General features: G+C 42.8%; 1 protein-coding gene across 1 annotated transcript in view; it reads right to left on the bottom strand.

Moving 5' to 3' along the window:
• The window catches only part of COL11A1 (collagen, type XI, alpha 1), a 362,318-nt gene that overhangs the window by 252,582 nt on the left and 88,982 nt on the right, over positions 1-20,754 (bottom strand). The window contains exon 5 of the mRNA XM_015416098.1: positions 13,040-13,168. Within this exon, the coding sequence (XP_015271584.1) occupies positions 13,040-13,168 (129 nt within the window). The remainder of the gene's footprint in view (positions 1-13,039; positions 13,169-20,754) is intronic.

Below are 20,754 nucleotides of genomic sequence, written 5' to 3'. Positions count from 1 at the left end.
AGGTAGTCCCCGGCTCCGGGAACAATCCCTTGTCAAACAGACTCTCACGTAATCCGCTCCCCCGACGGGAGTACACCTCTCGGGTGCCCTGAGTGTTGTACATAGTCCAGTCATCCTGCTGTTGAGTCTTCCGCGGACCCCAGTGCGAAGGGGTCGGAGGCGGCCAAGACAGATGTGCAGGCAGGCGGGGAATCGTTCCCCCCACGGCACCCTCCACCGAGGCTGCAGTCGTGAACACCAAAGAAGCGGAGGTATGTGGGACCGATCCTGAGTCCCCCTCCGTGTTATGTAGGTTTCCCTCAGTTCCGCTCATGATCTTGCCAGATTCGGAACGATAGGAGAAAGAGAGTTCTAACAATATGTTGGATCCCCAAGCATCGAGAATAAATCCACGTTTTCAAGAAAAGCAAAATTTATTTCAAAGCGTTGAAGACATACTCAAACACGTTCTTTGTTAGAACTGGGGATACACAGTTAGGTCAAGCATAATAAAGGAACTTCAAACAGATACAGATCCAATGAATAGCTTTCCCGCTGGCGGGCTAATGAAACGGTTGCGCGCCCAGTCCATGGGAACCAGGCAGAACATCAGACAAAACACAGGTGCAGTACTCATGAGAAAAGCAATAGGCAAGCATTACAGCATCTTCTCCCCCACACAACCTCCAGCAGTTATCTTGTGCATTCCAACGCAGGAGCAGGATGATAGAAAATAAGCCGGGTGCAACAGGGAAAGGATATGTACACAGAGGTCACAGAAAACAGAATGGCAGCTCGCTGACAGTACAGTCACATCAGTATTAAAAGGGTATAGTGAATTTCCAGTGTCATCCTAAGCAGAGTCACACACAGAGTCAATTTAAGTCAATGGATTTAGAAGGGTATAAATATATTTAGGATTTCACTGTTATCTTACACTGACTTTTTTCCTGTTAAGCATCTCATAACCTCATAATGCTGCTATACAATAGTGTAGCCTAGGGGCTAGCATGTCAAACCAAAATGTGGCAGACCAGGGTCCAGATCTATACATGAAATTTGTTTGGTGGTCTTGTGTCAATTACATTCTCTCAACTGAAATTATGTCACAGGGCTTTTTTTGGGGGGGGCACGGCAGAATGGAGAATTGTGCATGCCATCCTAAGAAAGGGAAGAAGAAAAACTGGAGTGGGGCCTCATCAGGACAGTCCATAGGTTTCCTGGCATTCTACTGCAACCATACTAACTCCAGATGTATGGACAACTGTCCTTCCTCTGATCTATTTGTACCTTTTCAAAAAGAAAGAAGTCTGTATGCTTCTACTATACCAACCCCCTTTCAAACAAGACATCGATATGACATGATGACATCATAGCCATGGAAAGCAGTGGTGCAACTCAGATAGTTTCTTTTCCTGCCATTCCTTTGGAATGCCTGATGTTAAAATAAGGCTGTGAGCCTCTAGAAAAGCTCCACTTGTAATGACTATTTCACATGGATGGCTGTTTTTGATACAAAGCTTAGGGATGAATAAAACCTGGCATTCCTTAATATGAGACAATATTTCCATTGTGATCTCATGTTTTCTTTACCAGAGTGAGAAGCCTAATTGTATTCCACAACCTGATCATCAAGCAGTGCCAAAGAACAGGACTGTTTTCTTCATTAGGTGCATTTTAGAAATACCAGATCACCAATCCAAAGGGAACAGGCTGAACTATAGGAAATATTCTGAGTACAGAAACATTCTCTCTTGATTGGAATGGGCTTCTATACTGGTTTCCACAAGATGCACTTTTGAATCAACTTGGCATACTTTTTTTAAAAAAATCTGAGGCCCAATATATTACAGGTAGGGCATTACAGTGAGCCGCGGTGGATCAGAGATTAAGACGTTGAGCTGCAGACCAGAAGGTCGGTAGCTCAGCAGTTCAAGACCCTAGTGCCACGTGCTGGAGTGAGCTCCCATCTCTGGCCCCAGCTCCTGCCAACCTAGCAGCTCGAAAGCAAGAAACTGCAAGTAGATAAATAGGTACCGCTTTGGTGGGAAGGTAACAGCATTCCGTGGGCCTTGGCATTTAGTCATGCTGGCCACATGACCACAGAAAAGTCTTCGAACAGCACTGGCTCTTCAGCTTGGAAACTTCAGCTTGGTTGAGCACTGCCCCCTAGTCGGATCTGACTGGCTTTCAAGCAAGGGAAACCTTTACCTTTTGGGGCATTACAAGTAGGGCATTTTTAGATGGATGACAGTTTAATGAAGATTATATGCAGTTATATACAACTGTGTATTTTAACAATGAACAAAAAGTAAAGGTCTCCATATCAGTTCACATCAGACAAGACACTCTGGTTATAGCCTGCTTCAGCACATGCATAGGATCACTTAGTGGCCTGTAGTCCTGTTTGCAGAGTAGGAGAGCAATGGGTGAAGGAGGCAACACCATGCAACCCTCCCAATTTGTCAAAGTCTAAACTGTGCAATTACTCCCTCCTCAAAAAGAGAAGAACACTTGTATAAATTGGGGTTGTGGTGTCTTGATTTTTAGTAGTGTTTTTTACTATCATGCTTTGCCTCTCATGTTGTGTGTGTAGTAGAGGGACATGGTTCCCACTTATTCCTCTATCAGATAAAGAAAATCACTGACTTGCTCAGTGTATCAGTCTCTCACAGGACACAGTCTAATCAGTATTTTAATTTCTCTTCATAAGGAAATAATTTTGCATTCCCTAAATTCTTAAACTTTGGGGGGATATTATTTATAACAGAGGAGGCAACACACTCCAGGACAGAAGTAGGCAGCCTTTATAGCTAAAAGTCCCACAACATCTACCTGCTAAGAAATTGGTGTGCTGATTAATGGGGGGGGGGGGGAGACGGAGAGGGGGGATTGTAACAGGACTGACACCTAGGAACAGGCTGAGTCCCAGCAGTAGTGCCAGCACCTCAGGCACTGTCTCAGCCCTGTAGGTGGGAATGGCCCTGCATGCCAAGCAAAATGGTCCGGTGTGCAACTGTTCAGTGTATCTCTTCTCAAGGAAGGAAACCTGTTAAGAATGGTAATTTAGGAAAGAGAAGGAGCATCATGCAATCTGCCCAGAGAACACACATCTATTGGATCACTCCAGTAAAATAGCAACCCTTCAAAGGTTCAAGAACCAGATTATTTCTGTTTACAGTGGCTGCGATCAGACAGTTAGTTTGACCCGCTGTTGCCCCACCTCTAACTGAGCCAAGTTATTTTATAACAGAGAATCCTGATCAGACTCATCCCTTTCAGCACTCTTCAATGCGCTTTTACCAGCACTTCAGTGATCAGACAGCAGCAGGCAGGGAGTCAGCCCGTCAGCCATTTTTTTAAAGTGTATCCTTTGAGCATGCCCACAAGCACTGATAAGCATGCTGGGATATGTAGTTCATGGGGCTGTCTGCCATTTTTTAAAAGTTGTCCTCTGAGCATGCGCATAAGCACTGATCAGCCTGCTGGGACATGTAGTCCTCTGTCTCTAAACTTTTTAATTTATCCCTTTCCCAAACCACAGAAAAAAGCTGCAGTACAGGGGCATCTTTCTTTGAAAGTTCTTATGAAGAAAACAAAGTTTAGAGCAGCCCCTGTGGGAAAGTGAGAGAGAGAGAGTAGTGCAAATATGCAGTTATGCACAATTCGCTAATGAGTTGTAAAAAATGACGTCTGGAGAACAAGAGACCAGTCAGACCTGCCTGACAGCTTGTGTGTGCAACAAAGTGATCAGACAACAGGAAATCCATTAAAGAGATGGGGGAACAGGACTCAGATGACTGGGGCACAACAGACAGCTGTTGCTGTCTGATCACGAACTTTAAATCCATAAGGGAACAGCAATGGCAACGGATTAAACTGCACGTCTGATCACAGCCAGTGTTACCTTTTACATTAAGTACATGCAAAACACATAGAATGAAAATGACAAAAAATGTCCTGACTACAGAAATCTCATTAGTGCTTTATAAAGTCAAATGGTGTTTTAAAAGGTGCAAGGGCTAACCTCCCCCCCCCCAAAAAAAATCCAAGATCTAACGATGCAAAAAAGAGAAAGTTTAATCTGATTCAATGAAAGCCTTAGAAATCTGACAGAACTTCAGCTGGGTCCTACATTTCACCAGGATCATTTCCTCTTCTCCTCTTCTCTTACTGTAACACACAAGCAAAACCCTTATCAAGGTAAATAAGCTGAGCTAAAGGCTGCAGTTAAGAGAGGTCATTTCCCAAAGATGGTACAGAAATCCCTATTTACTGGTATAGTTACTATTTTCCTTACTCCAGGAACTATGCAATAAAATACTTTCCTAACTAGAAAGTTTATTATACATTTCAGCCCTACAAATAAAGCTAAATACTATGTGCTGGAGATGAAAATGGCACTGCACACTACACTGTCTTTCTGTTTAAGGAAGCATAGACCTTTGCAGAAAGGGCAAGCTAAATAAGCACTCAGTCCCCAATGTGAATATGGTTGCATTTCATCGGGATCTTCCCTTCCAAAAAAAGTTTTCATTAAAGGCATCTATTTTATTTCTTTCACATAATCCTTGCAATTGGGGTAGGGCCAAGACAAATGAAGCAGAGCTCCCATTTGGGAGCAATTGCTCCATCTCCAGTCAGGCTGTGAGATTTATGAGTCTGTGGGATATCATTCCAAAGGAAGGCCTCGCAGCAAAAGCCCTTTCGAATCAGGCTGAACTGCTTGCTCAGAATATGTACTGCAAGGAACAATCCAGCTTTGAGAAGGCTAAGGCACATGGCTGAATAGCTCTTTTTCCTTCTCCCCAAGTTCTGAGATACAGCTAAGCTAATGTGATTTGTCTGGACACAGTTCATTGCATTTAGGTTTACAGTGCAGTGGGGATGTTTACAAAAGTCATAGCTTAGGGTGTTTGTTTGTTTTTTAAATAGCTGCCAAGAAAGAAAGATGTTCAGCTCTCACATTTATTTAAAGGTCCTTTTAATTATAAATAGTAGCATTTTTAACATGCAAAAATCTTCATCTAGACATGAGCTGCATCCATATATTGTTGGATATGACACTGTAGTATCTTGTGTGATGAAGAAGTCAATCCAATTGTGAAAGGTTATTTATTTAGAACTAGCCTGCTACCCGTGCTTTGCTATGGTATTTAAGTTCCGTAAATTCCGTTATAATACTGATGATGTGAAATCTGAAATGTGACATTTGTTGTAGGAATTCTAACAGAGAAGATTGTAGTGTAAGAAATTAAATGAGACATACAAACTTTTTTCTCTCTCTACTGAAGGACCAGTAAGAGGTAAGAGGTGTGAGGGGGAGTTGGTGTGAGGGAGTGGTGATGTGGTGGACAATTCTTCAGGTTCATGAGGGAGGCACGCATCGAAATGGCTCCTAGAAATGTCCTTTACTATCACCCAATAAACATTCATACCCTGGCCCTGCTCCTACACCTGACAGACACCTGCCTGTCTGGTGTTGGGGAGGGTTGTATTTAAAGGCATCGAGGAGGCTGGGCCAGCAGCAGTGCTAAGGCAATCCTGTTGAGCAAACCTCCCCGGTGGCTGTAAGCATCCCACCTCCTCTCCTACACTTGACAGGCAGCTGCCTGTCCAGTGTAGGACAGGGAGGGGGAGGAGTATTAGAAGCCACTGTGGAGGCAGGGCTAGCAGGATCACTAAGGCAGTACTGCTGGGGCAGGCTCCCTCATGGCTTTAAGCACCCTGCAACCACTGCTGCACCTGACAAACAACTGCCTGTTAGGTATAGGAGGTGGGGGGAGTGTGTTGGAAGCTACCCAACCTCCTCTCCTACACCTGACAGGCAGCTGCCTGTCCAGTGTAGGAGGGGGAGGGGAGAGGAGTATTAGAAGCCACGGTGGAGGTGGGGCTGCAGCTGACAGACAACTACCTGTTAGATGTAGGAGGTGGGGGGAGTGTGTTGGAAGCCACCCCACCTCCTCTCCTACATCTGACAGGCAGCTGCCTGTCCAGTGTGGGGGGGAGGAGTATTAGAAGTCACTGTGGAGGTGGGGCTGCACCTGACAGACAACTGTCTGTTAGGTGTAGGAGGTGGGGGGAGTGTGTTGGAAGTCATCAGAGAACCTGAGTCAGCAGCTTTGCTTCACCTCACAGGCCACTCCTGATTTCCTCAGCTGTCATTAGCTGTCTGCAGTACCCTGTAACTGTTGTTGTTGGGGGGGGGGGTTAACCTCAAAACACTGAGCTCTGCAGCTGACCAATCAGAGAGCAGGGGGTGCAGGAAGGCAGCAGCCTGGGAGACACATAGGAATCAATGGGGGGAGCACATTTTACCCTTTTTGACCCACTCAGTGGTTGAATTTCTAAAAATTCCTTCTTAGTGAGCACCTACGCCACAGTAGGAGCACTCTCCCCGAATTTGGTGTCTCTAGGTACAGCGGTTTGGCCTGGGCATTGATTTTACAGTGAGGGGACTTTCTTTTATATAGATAGATAGAAGATGTTTGTATGAGACCTGTCTAGAACCTGCTGAAAGTGGCTCACAACCAAACAATAAAACTATACCAAAAACTGAATATATAGTATATCAACAGTGCAATTGTGTAACCATAGTGTAACAACATCAGAATAACCAATAGAATGAGAATAACAGAATAACAAAAGCAATATGAATGCTACTGCCTTTCTACTTTGACACACAATATTGTATTCTTCCTCCAAACCAGAACAATTGCATTCAGGCAATCTTATTTGAAATGTGTTTTTATCCTACTTTTTTGCTGATGATGCAGTTCTCCTATCAAGAACAACATCAGGACTGTCTTCTCTGATAGAGGCTTTTCTCTCTTACTGTCTGGAAGAATGCCTGATAGTTAACTATCAAAAATCCAAGATCATTGTTTGGGGGGGGGTGTTGTTGTTATTTTTTTTTGGGGGGGGGGAATCCACACAAGTGGAAAATTCATGGTAATTATATTAAGGAGGTCCCCTATTTAAATACTTAGGGGGTTGGTTTGAGCAGATATTTACTTGGTCAGTGCAAGCTGCTCATGTTAAAAGATTGGCTACAGTGGCATCAAATACTGTCTGTCATTTATTTTATTCATCTGGGTCTCAGTAAATCCCAGCTGCCATCAAACTGCTTAATGCTAAGGTGGCTGTGTAAAGCTGGTGTCTGGACTGATAAAATAGGGGAGTCCTTGGATTCAATTCTTCTTAAATTCCTACATTCCATCTGCGGAATTCTGAACTGCGTAGTTGGGTTGGCCCTCTGGGCTGAACTGAACAACCATCTCTTGAAGCTCGGGCTTGGCTGAAGCTTATACACTCGGACTCCCAAGAGAGCTACTTTGGCTTAATCCAAGAGGATTCTTATGTTTCCCACTGGGATAAACTTGTTGAGCAATTACTACAGTTCCTCAATCTTTCCTTGGACTCCTTTCATTCAGTTACCAGACAGGAAGCCATAAGAATGATCAAGAAATGTCTATTTAAGTACAATTATAACAGTACAATCTGTAGAGCACAACGTGTTTGTCAATGTGTTGATATTCTTCCACCTGGAGAGCTCTTCTATTACTGCTTATATTTGACTGTTCCTCACTATAGGCATGCCTTTATGTCGGCATACCTTAATGCCCTATCATCTAGAGTTTTGCAAGGGAAGTATCTTAAGATACCGTACTCTGAGAGTATGTGACTGTGGTGCAGGTAGTGTAGACACTATGTATCACATGACCTTTGAATGTAATTTTCTGAGCCTTGAAATCTTTTAATTCTTTATCTGCTCCAAAATATAGATCATATGGAGACATTACCTCTTTTATTAGAAGATAATAGCAGACCTATCACTCTTTTAGCTGCAAATTTTATGCATCTGTAATAGATTTTCGCAGCCATTCAAATGAGGTCTAGCTTTTTACATATTTTAGTAATCTGCATAGAACAACAAGTTAAGAAGCAGTATGAGGGAGAGGGAGAGGGAGAGAGAGCGATAATGACTTGAACTCTACATTAGCAGTAACAGGATCAAATGGTGCCTGAGAGTTCCCTTGTAAGTTATTTGTGATACTTTTCAATTTATTCAGCCCGCAAATGAGGACATGATCCTTGGATGTTTGAAGCCCATCACCTGCTCCTATGATCCTTGCCTTTCCTGGTTGCCTAAATTTGCTGAAGAGAAGAAGCTGGCTTACTGGGTCCTAGAGGTAGTTAGTGACTCCTGGAGATAACTGGTAGTTGCCTCAGCCCGGAAACAGGTGGCGGTACATCCACTCCTAAAGAAACCTACCCTCATTTCAGGGCATTCGAATAATTATCGACAAGTTTCAGATGTGCCATTCTTGAGCAAAGTGACTGAAAGATGGTAACTGGACAACTCCAGGGCTTCCTGGATGAAGTGAATTATCTGGATCATTTCCAGACTGGCTTCAGTCCTGGGACTTAAACAGCTTTGGCTACTCTGGTGGACAACGAACATCAAGATATGGATAAGGGGAGTGCAACCCTACTTATTCTCTTGGACCTCTCAGTGGCTTCCAGTACCACTGATTATGGTATCCTTCTTGACTGCCTTTGGAGTTGAGACTGGGAAGTACTGTTTTCTGGTGGTTTGTGACCTACCTGGAAGGTAGGTTTGAAAAGGTGGTGCTAGAGGAGTACTGCTCGTTTCTGTGAACTATGAAGACGAAGAGATTGGATTTATACCCTGCCCTTCACTCGGAGTCTCAGAGCAGCTTACAATCTCCTTTCCCTTCCCCTCCCCACAGCAGGCACCCTGTGAGGTAGGTGGGGCTGAGAGAGCTCTTTTAAGAACTGTTCATGATAGAACAGCTCTGAGAGAACTTGTGACTGACCCAAGGTCACACCAGCAGCTGCATGTGGCAGAGTGGGGAATCAAACCCAGTTCTCCCAGATTAGAATCTGCACTCCTAACCACTACACCATCCTGTCCCTGTACACTATAACATCTATATGAAACCCCCGGTGAGTTCATCCAGAGATTTCAGCTGAGCAGTCACCAATATGTAGATGACACTCAGCTCTATCTTGTGCTTCCAGCTGATCCCAGGGAGTCTGTAGAAACCCTGAATTGGCACATGGAGGTACTTTTGAGGTGGATACAGACTAATAAATTGAAGCTTAATCCTGACAAGATGGACGTGCTGCTGGTGAGCAGGACACACCTTGTTCTGGACGGGCGTGCACTCCCATTGGAAGAGCAGCTTGGACATGCTGCAGGACTCAGCCCTTGTTCTGGTTAAACAAGTGGCAGCTGTGGCCAGAAGTGCCTTTTGCCCATTTCAACCGGTAAACCAGCTGCAGTGTTTCCTGGGCACTGGGGTACACACCTGGGTTAACATCTACATTAGATTACTGAGCTGCACTTGAAAACTCTTTGGAAACTTCAGGTGGTACAGAGTGCTACAAACAGGATTTTGATAGGAATGGATTGTAGGGACCATATTACTCAGGTCTTGGCTCATCTTCATTAACTTCATTGGCTACTGATGCCAGCCTTCAGGTGGGACCTGGGGATCCCCCAGAATTAAAGTTCATCTCCACATTACAGAGATCAGTTCTCCTGGAGAAAAATGATGCTTTGGAGGGTATGGCATTGTGCCCCACTGAGGTTCCTGTCCTCCCCAGGCTCCATCTCCAAATCTCCAGGAGTTTCTCAACTTGGATCTGGCACCCCTAATTCCCCATTCCCCACTGCATGGCTGGGGGACCTTGAAACCCTATTCCAGGCCTGATTCAGCATGCTGGTGTTGACTTTTAAAGTTCCATATTGTCTGGGGGCAGCATAGCTTAAGGTCTGCCAAGTTTCATAAAAATCTACATAAGCATTACCATCATCTTTGGAGACCCTGCTTTGGAGGCCTCACCCTTATAAGGTTGGGCAAGTGGAAACCCAAGAGAGGTCCTTTTCGGTTATTGTGAGAAGACTGTGGAACTCCCTCCTTCAGAGATATTCATCTGTCCCCTTCCATCACTGATGTCCGCCAGTGGGCGAAGTCGATTTTTTGTTTTATCTGGCATTCCCTCAATAATTCCTCTTCCCTGCCCTATGTTTTAAATTATTATTATATTATTATTTATTACATTCGCTTTATATACTGCTCTGACCCGAAGGTTCCCTTACCTAAGGCCACATAGTACAGGGGTGGGGCTGCCTATTGGCACCCAGGTAGCAGGTTAGCTATTCTTCGGCTATTCAGTATTCAGTATTCTTTGAAAATTGATGTTTCTCTGTTATTATATATATGTGCTTTAGGTCTGTTTTTATCCCTATGATAGTGTCCTTCTGTACTGCTCTGTTTTCAGTTTTTAGCTGCCTTGGTATCCATGATTGTGCTGAAGGATATGAAATAAAGAAAGCAAATAAATTCAGGAAATCCTTCTGCCACCAAAAAGGAAAGTAAACATAGAGAAATCAATAGGTATTGGGTTGCCATTCCCCAGGTGGGGACAGGGGATCCTCCGCCCCAACTCCTATTTCCTGCTGCAGCTCTGAGGAGCAGCAGGAGAAAAATAAAATTAAAAATGGCCACTGTGTGACATCGCTTTTGGGAAAAACTCAGGAGCGATGTCATGCCTCTCTGGGAATCACTGAAACTCCATGGTAAAACCACAAAGTTCCTGGCAATTCCAAGAAAGAACTGACATCACCTATGGGTTTTCCTGGGTAGTGACATCAGTTATCTCTAGGAACTGCTGGGAATTTCTACAGAGGCATGATGTTTTCCCAGAAGTGACATCATATCAATCACCTATGGCTGCCCCCTCCCATCACTGCCCTCCAGCTTCCCATTGGTTGCCAGGCCTGGCAACCCTAACCATAAATGAATTCAAGACTGACACTTTGTAGATGTATGTTTTACTTCCACAAGTATGAGAGGCTAAAATGTCTAGTGCAGTGATCTACAATATGGAAATTGCTTGTTTCTTGACTCTTGGGGGGTGGAATCAAAACAGAGAAAAAAACAGAAGCTTCTGGTCACTCCCTTCCAGCTGATTTAATACCAAAGCATGGAGTTAATTCATATTTTAATTTAAAAATAGCTGTGATACTGCATTTTTAGGGTACCATATCCCCCCCACTTCATAACACCTACAGAAAAACTGTTGCTCAGTACAGCTAAAGCTTGCCCCTGTACACATGTTACAGTGAACCCATGTTCATCCTGCATGTAAACACATACAAATGTTTGTAAGGAAATGCCAACATACATTCACTTTAAAAACAAAACCAGGGACCAATCCCAGGATAAATCACACATTTGGCTGTACACATGTTGAATGTAGCATAAGAATTACTCAATGCACTTACAAAAAAAAAGTCATATGTACACTGTGCAGTGATTGTATAGTGTTCATAGCAACTTAATAACATCTGCACAGGGCTACTGTGAAAGGTTAATGAAACATTTCCCAGTGACCCACTGTATCAGGAGACGTTGGTGAGGCCATACAGTGGGTGGTAATCAGTCACAGCCACTAAGTAATAAAAGAATGAGGCAGCAGTGGAAGCAAAGGTCAATGAGGTCAGGCCATGATGTTGGCCAGTCAGCCAGTGGCCTATAAAGAGCTGCCCCATCTACCCCTGCATCCTCTGCTGTTACTTCATAATTCCCACCAGTAAAAGCTTAAGAAACACACACAACCCCACTCCTGCAGCCATAAGTTAGCACTAGTAGCTGACAGGGATATGTACCTGGGAGGGAGGGGGACAATGGTATTTTTCAGATTCAAATATCGGGAAGAGCATAAATCAATGGTAGCCAGGTGCCATGGTACCATTTTGAGAATCAAGTTCAAGATTTTCCAGGATTCCAGAATTATTCCCTACAGGGTACCCTTTCAGCTAGAGGGGCTACTTTCAAACAAAATGACAGCAAAACTGCAATGGAGCTAGTGCTGCCTATCCACTAAACAATCCCACAATTTTCAAGAGAATTGGACCAGGGAAGGAGCCAGCCAGATCAACAGCTCTGCTAGATCAGCCCAGGCTCTCACCAGCTATGAGCCTCTGTCTGTGGGCAGGACAAATGTTTCCAGAAATATATGGGATCCAAATACTGGTATTCCTGAGAATTCCAAATACTGCTTCCGATACCCAAGTACATTTTCAGACCGGATGTATCTGAGTACGCATCCCTATGCCACCCAAGCAACATGTATGATTTCTCTGTGTGTTCAGCAATGAGGAAAAACATACACCAGAAAATATCAAATACCAAAAGCAAAAATCATATATACTGGGTGCTGGAAGGCATAACCACTTAACCATCTAAAAAACAATGGTCTGGGAAGTTATTATGCTGGGGGTGGGTGGAATAACCGGCTTATTTTTTAAAAAGGGACCCTTAGTCTTATAACTAAGACTTAGGGCAATAGGATTCCAAATGTACACGTGATTTAACTAATAAAAAAATGTGTTTTTCTGATTTAAATTATGCACAGATTCATTTATAGAATTGTACCCTTTTACAGAAACAATATATAAAAGGGGTAGGCAAGTGTTGCAAAAAAAAAAATGCCATGAAGATCCTAGCGCATCAGCAAACACAACAGAAGAGCCAATGGTTGGATTTGGCCAGGCATTCTGCAAGCAAACTGAGTCTGCCAAAGCCTCAAAGGTCCATCTCAAATCCAGCTGCCAGCAGTGCAGGTCCAGGAGGCAATAATGTGCATAAGCCATGCTTATCACCTTCTCCCACAATGCCAGCCCAAGCAGCACTGCCAGCTCCTCAGGGGCTTGCTTCAGTTGCTTAGGCAGAGAACTGGCCCTGCATACTGAGCAAAATGGCCTGCCATGTTATTGTGTGACATGCATGCTGGAAATGTAATTCCCCCAAACATAAATTGAAATATATAAATGTTCTTTTGCTGCAAAAAATGCATAGAAAGAAGTGTTAAATACAATAAAAGAACATTTGAAAAAGGATAGGTAAGCATGTATATTAGTACGGAAGGCGTTCTCTTTGCTGTAACTAAATGCTCCTGCAATAGAGAGACTCCAGCACACCCATTAAAGTGCAATAAATCTGGTAAAACATGACTCATTACTCACCTCATCAACGTGAGGCTCTTGAGCCTGAGGAGCATTGGGCACAGGGGAATCACAGTCGGGGCTGTAATGCTCACAATAGTCGTAGGCTGCTCTGGGATCACTGATAATCAACAGCTGCTGGATATCACCCTGCCGGGAATAAATAAGGAGATTATAAATTAGCAACCATTACAGGTCATGGGGAGTAATGAAAAGGTATCCTTCTTCTCTGCAAAACAACCTTGCCTAAGTGAGATGCATCTAACAGAGGTTTAATTATTTTGCAGAGCCTGTTAATTTATCGGAGTAATGTACTTTCTACTCGTGCAGCTTCAACATGGCTTGTTAATAGCTTTGTTGTGTACAAATAGGTGTTTTATTGGGAGGTGAAATCATTGCACAGCAAGAGCCAAATGTTTAAGTCCTTCTGTAGAAATTGATTGCAGGAATCCAGACAGAGACCGCAACTATGTTGTTGAGCTCTAATTGATGGTAATAAAGCCATTCATATATTTTCAGACAACCAGAGTAAAAGAGCAACTACAAAATTTTGTCCCCTTTCAAAGCTCTCCAAAACACCTTCCAAGAGTGCTGAAGCAACTGTCTGTTTGTGATCTCTCTTTAATGTTGGTAGCATCGAACCAACAAAAACTTTAAACTCTTTCATTTTTGTTAAGTGTTTTAAAAACTGGATTTCTGTAGAAATGTAGCGACATATTTAACAATTGAGAGCATGATCCCAACAAAGTGTATCTAAGTCCCATTGGCTGCAATAGGCAACATTTAACTTCCTTGAAATAAATAAATGCTTAAATGGTGCTAGGGGGGAATCATATTCAGCACAGTCTAACCATGTTCAGGGCATAAACAGAGCTTTAATGTTGACTGGCCCATGCATTTTACTTTTCATGTTCTAATCTACATATAAAGCAAAGTACAACAACAAAACAAAAATAACCAGCCAACATCATAAAATCCCCCGAAAAGGGATCAGAAAACTAAAAGGAAAACATTGTCCAGAAATACTCCCCCCCCCAGTTAAGTAACAAACAGCCATAATCAACATCATTATCTAAGGTAAGAATGCCTCCCAAATGGAGTTATCTCCTTCTCAGTTCACTGGAATTAATTGGTTAAGAAGGCTATAACTCTGCTTAGGATGGCACCGTAAATTCTGATTGATATTAAAAGGCTTTATGTATGGAACTCAGTACTGGATTGTAGCCTGTATCTCTTAGTTACACTGATGATGCTTTCTCCAGTTTTCTACACAAAGGGGCTCCCCCCCCCCCGCTATTCATCTTTTCTGCAAAAAATAAGGAAGAACCCACGTAGTAAAAGAAACTCTGGAGAGATGCTTCATCCTGAGGTAGCTTTATCTGACAGCTCAGTCCTGCGCAACTGACCTACCAGCCTCAGTGTAGCACACCAACCGGTCCACATGTAATGCTCTGCCTGGTGTTTGATATCAGTTTTCCTATTACAGAGTTCCAGGCTCACTATAATATGTTCTTCTCCCACTCGTACTAAATCATAAACCTTTGTAAACTAGTACAACTGTCTCTCTTTTTCTGCACATCTTTGCTAGAGTGAATTTGCCTGCTGTTAATCAATATGTCAGAAACTAATTCCCCACCCCCCGGATTGTCTATTTAAACTGAAAAGTGCCACCAACACTTCACAGGCCAGTTAATATTTGGAGCTCTCAAGTATGCCTTCCACTTTTCCCCCAACAGACATTCTTTAGAGAACATGACCACTACCAGCAAAAATAATATCTTGTTTGTAACCTCCCTTCCTGCACAGATTCAAGAACCTTAGACTTGTTTTAATTCACCGTGGCTTAATGCCATTTACTCATAATTTCAAAACTGAGCTCTTCCAATAGTATCATAATCGGAAACTGCTAGAATGCTGCAATCATGAGCTGTAAATTATGCTTCTAAGGTTATTGTATATTCACATCAAGGTACTAATTAACAGAGATACAACGGAAAGGCAGAACACATTTTTATGTTTTGGCAGTGCCAATGCAGAAAAAAGACCAGAAACTGAAAATGACATATATGCATCATCTGTTTGCAGTTCTGTCTGATATCCTTATTATAGGAGTGGTCATGGTGGTGGGAAGTGCCGTCAAGTTGCAGGCAACTTCTAGCAACCCTGTACAGTTTTTAAGGCAAGAGAGGAACAGAGGTTTGCCATTGCCTGCCTCTGCATAGTGACCTTGGACTTCACTGGTCGTCTTCCATCCAAGTACTAACCTGCTTAGTTTCTGAGAGCTGACAAGATCGGCCTAGCCTGGGCTATCCAGGTCAGGGCTGATGTTCTTACACTGTATTTCATTTTTCCATCTATTTTAACCCAGTTCACATTACTCCTCCAAACAATCCCTTTGAGAAACAGGAGCACTAATTAATTTGCAGCAAGCTAGCAGCCATTTCAGTATCTGTAACCATGGAAATGGTGGCCATATTCCAGTCTGCAAAGAGTAGAGCTGAAATGTTTGGATTCCCCATCAAGGGAGCTGTCCAGCAGAACAAGAAGCTGGACCCAGGTCATGATTTATGAAACAGCAGGAGAGCTGTCCAGCCGGGTAATAAAAAGATGGGGAAAAGAAAGTGGACAGAAAGAGGTGTTATACCAACTTGTTCCACACGGGGGTTTGTATCCTGCCTTGCAGTCCCACCTTTCTGGTTCATCACAGTTAGATTAGGAACTGTTCCTCAGTAATGCTTTGAGAAAGGAGACTTTGTTTTGCTGGGGGAATGTGCCACCTTCTGATGCAGGGTTCTGTTTGGGTATGCTGCTATCCCTATTTTTAGGGTCCAGGAGGTGATTATGTGTGTGTGCACGGGGGAGGAGGGTATCCTGAAATGGAAGGCCAGAGGAATGGACTTCAGATTCCATGAATTCCAAGGATAGAATCTTGTCCAAGGCTGCTGCTCTGGAGTCATCTTCAGAGAGTACTATCTCTCCTTGACTCCTCAAGTATTTCATGTATGAGAGATCCAACAAGGGCAAGTGACCATGATGACTAAATGGATCTGCCATATTCCAAAACAATCTCTCTCTGGATATTATTTATTTATCTATTGCACTTATATTCTACCCTACCCCACACTGGGCTCAGGGAAGCTCACAACATGAACAAATCATAAATTTGCTGGGCCTGTAGTGGCATCTAGTTGACAGCTATGGTTGGACTGTTTGTCTAATCCAGCTGAGCTCTTCTTCTGTTCCTAGGTATTAGGCCCTTTAGCGAGGGTCTCCTTGTCTGAGGATGTCCCATCCACAGTTCCATGTATGGGTACCAGTGGGTGTGAGTACTGGTGGATCCTGACATGCCAGGACAACTTATGCACAGCCTGGTCCTCTCACATTAGCCTTTTCCTATACATCCATGTATCCATCATATAAAGAGGTTCAGGAAAGCTCTCAGGCACTTGGAGATTTCAAAGTGGGCCAAGCCATGCACTCAGTTTATACACACACACACACACACACACACTGCCAAAATTTGCAGAACCAATGAAAGGACAAATCACAGTATGCAATAGCTGCAAGTGAACACTTATTTATTTAAAACATTTAGAACTGAACTTTCCCCCAAGGTGAGATCCAAAGCACTAAACTCAGCACTAGACTGTAACCATTATTTGCACCCATACAGAAAAATGCTGGTTTCATGTTAAGCCAAAGATAGAAAATAGTACTTAAAAAAAAAAAGAAAGCTGAAATACATTTATGACAGATCTTGCTTCATATAGCATACAAACTTACAATGATTTGTACAGTAACAATACCAAAACCTGAAAAATCTGTTTGCCAAAGACAAAGGTGGGATGTTTGCACACTTCATGAAAAACATCACCTTTCAAATCAGCTTTACTGAGAAATCCCTTTTATTTGCTTATTCCTCATGAATGTTAATGAAATTTCCATCTGCATGCTGGAAACAGATTTAACCCCACCGTGACACTAGTAAAGCAATGAGGAAATTAACCCCATGTTATTATTGTGGTTTGTTGTATATTTAATCCTCTTGCTAATAGAGTCCATAGAAGACTAATGCCTTGATCTTATTTTACTTAGACTGATGTGATTGACTCACAGTCATTTCTATCACCCTTTCCCCATTTTGATGTTTTATAAGCTAATAAGCAACCAGAAGCAACAGATGGTACTTTATAGTCATGCTTAGAATTTCTTTCATTTAATTATATTTACTTTGCTTTAACTCCTAATATTGCTTTACTCCTAAGTAATGTTTTTAAAGATAATCCTTCCCTCCCTTGGCACTCCAACCCTACTCATTCATGTATTGCTTCACAAATATATCTGAACCAGAAATGTGTCAAGCCCCTACTTGGATAGTTCATCTGTTATAAACTGAGGAGGTGGGGTATTGTCATGACTACTCTTTCTTTTCATGCTGTTGGCATTTTTATTCACTGGGAGCTAACCTAAGTTCCTGGACATAGTCCAAGGCACTTGATTCTGACAGCAGTAAATTTAGCAGTTCACAGTACACTCATTACTATGAGCTGGTTAACACATGACCATCACTTGGTAACTTGTAACACTGACTGTGAATGGGCCACCAGAAATATAACCTGACAGAGAGAATAAAGGAAACCCTCCAGATCTGTATTCTATTGACCCTTCTAGAAAACCAATCATGATTTGACTTTACAACTGTTAGATTCCTTGTGATGCTAACTGAATCCTCCGGTGTCTTCCTAGTTTGGGGGTTCTGTATTGCTAGAAATATTTACCATAGTGGAACTAGGCTGCATTTGGCTAAGAGTCAGTGCAGTGCAGGCCCATAGCTACAGTGGGGCTTCTTGGGGCCCGGCCCCACGATTTACCATCAAGGCCTCCAATCCAGGCCAGGCCCCCTGACTTCCAATTTTTAATTTTATTAGTGGTGTCCATCACCTGCTGCAGCCGCTCCCTCTCACCAACCATGGCCACTCTCTTTTGTCACCAGCAAGCCGGCAAGAGGATCTGAGGCTCAATCATCTCAGAAATCCTATTTCAGCACAAAAAGGGAGAATGTTTTTAAGCTAAGTTACAACAAAACATTTAAAATAAAACCCCTCAGAACACATAAGTAAAATGAAACTAAAATTAAACTTTCCTGCAAAACTAGGTACATAAAAACTTTGTACAACCCTGCTTCCTGTAACAGTCTTTTATTACAGTGCTCTTCATCCTGGGTGGGGAAGGGGAACTGCCTCTTTGGTTAAGCTCTCATGTCGAAACATCATGGAAAATCTCTCCAAGTCACCTTCCAAGTGGAGGCTTCCTCTTCGGAGAACAGCAGTAGCCTTCTCCATCAGCCATGCTGCTCCTACTGAGGCCTCCTTCCTCAGCCACACAGGTCTTTTTTAGACTCTTGGTGTAGATGGGAGGTGGTCAACAAGGGGTGCAGGCTGGTCAGCCACTTTCCTTAGGGATCTCTGCATGACTGAGAAGCAGGAGCAGCAGGAAAGGAGAAGGCAGCTCTCCCAGGAGGAAGCCCTGATCCAGAAAGCAACCTGAAGACATTTATTAGGTCACTGGAGCACAAATCAGATGATGGCTGCTGCCTGCTCTGGTTATCTCTTACATGTCATTTATACATACGAAATGGAGACATTGCAAACACATATCCATTAGAACAGGGCTGTAATCCGGGGCCATTTCCTGCGGGAGCGCACAGGAGCGGAGCTCCGGCAGTAAGGAGCCCAGGGGGTGGGCACCAATGTTCCCTCTAAGCCGTGGTATCTTGTGAGCAAGAATTCTACTTTGTGAGCTACTGGCATTAAAAGTTGTGAGTGAGCGATTTGGCTACTGCATAAATTAAGTTTGCTCTGGAGCCATCCTTCCTGAGCTAAGACAAAAATGTGTGGGCTGGAGGCTAAAAAACTGTGAGCTAGCTCACACTAACTCAGCTTAGAGGGAACCCTGGTGGGCACATGCAACAAGCCCCGCCCGCTGCTCCCAGCAGCCCTCAGTTGGGCCACAAAGAGCAAAAAGCAGCCAGGTAAGTTACAGAGCCCCCCCCCCCGCCGCCTGCCTTCAGGTACAAGCTCTCCCTCCTCTGCGAGGACAGATCTGCATGTTCCCCCCCCCAATAGCTAGTAATCCAAAACAGTCCAGTGGAGCCTGAGCGGTAGGTGTTGCCTATTGACATACTTTCGGTGATGTCAGGGGGTGTTGCATATGTAAATAAGTTATGCTAATAAGTTATGGTAATGAGCTCCTGCACCTCTTTTTCTACAAAATGACCCCTGGCTGTAACTACCACCTACAGCACTACTCCATAGAGTGCTCTGTTTTCAGGAAAGTATCTACAGCATTATAGGAAGTATCATGGTCTATTTAATTTTTTTGCTGTTTTATGTAATGGTTTCAATTGTTTCTTGGAATAAGGGGGCTGATTTTAAAGGGTTTTATTTTTTTATGTTGCAGAAATCTGTGACTGTAACAAAACAAGTAAAAGGTAATCAATTACAAATACAACAAAGAGTGGCAATAAAAGTTGAACTAAAAAGGATAAAATACAAGCTATTGACAGAAACTTCTAAAATTGTGCTCTTCTGTCTACAGGAAGTTCTTGTGAAAATAAATAAGCTGTTCTTCTAAAGAAGACCATTAAAAATACCCATTGTAAAAATTACATTCTGAAATTCTACATTCTTGCCTGGAACAACTAGGATGGACCCACAGAACTGAGAAAACCCACTCATTCTTTGTAAGAATATTTTACAAGAAGTTTCTCATTAATCTTCTCAGTAAAAAATATGTTTAAGAAGATAAAAAAGGTAATGTGCATGACTTGTTTTATTCACAGCCATAAAATTCTTCTTGTTTCTTTATTTCTGAATACAGTGATGACTGAACTGCTTTCAGCAGAATCCTGCAAGCATCCCATTACAAATTCCTTTTTTAAAGTGTATTCTTCAGCTGTCCTAAAACATTATTAAGCTTATATACACACATCCATGCATATATGTAAATCATATTTAAGTATATGTGTAAAATATATTTATATTTTCAGACATTTTTATCCACTTTTCTCCCATGAAGAATTAATTGCTCCTCTCCATCCAAAACTGATATTTTGCTCATTTCTGGGAGGAGCACATGAAAATGTATCTTTCAAAACAAAGTAATTTGTGCCCTCAAAAGTGAAACCTAAGTCCAGCAAAATTTTTGCCAGAACTTCCAGTAACTACAAATGAAGATGCATGGAATCCCAGTTTCCATACATTAGCAACATTAATTCAGTCCAAGGTATAAAAATGATACAACCAATTATTGGTTGATCATCTGTTTGACATTATGTTTATTTGTCCCTCTCTCTGTTCACCAGAGAATGAGATGCCAGAATGAAATTTGGAACACACATACTGAACACTGCACTATGTTTCAAATCCAAATTACAGTTTGACACACACAAAAATCTTAGATTCAGGTGAATAGCTCTGTTGGCCTAAAGCAATAGAACAAAGTTTGAGTCCAGTGGCACCTTTAAGACCAACACATTTTAATTCTGGGTATCCAGCACTCGCCCATGTCCCGTCGCAACGAAGGGTGTTTTTTTCAAGTCTCCACAGGATGCGCACAAGCACCCAACGGAGCATGCACACAAACAGGAAGCGGTGTTTGCCACAGGAGCGCGAGTGCCAGGTTGAACGCACCATGCTGCTTCTTTGCCGCACTGCAGACTAGCTGTCTGATCTGCA

Source organism: Gekko japonicus, unplaced genomic scaffold (genome assembly GCF_001447785.1).
Source record: "Gekko japonicus isolate JY-2015 unplaced genomic scaffold, Gekko_japonicus_V1.1 scaffold303, whole genome shotgun sequence".
NCBI lineage: Eukaryota > Metazoa > Chordata > Lepidosauria > Squamata > Gekkonidae > Gekko > Gekko japonicus.
Note: the sequence above shows the minus strand (reverse complement) of the source record. Positions and strands in the feature narration are given on the sequence as shown.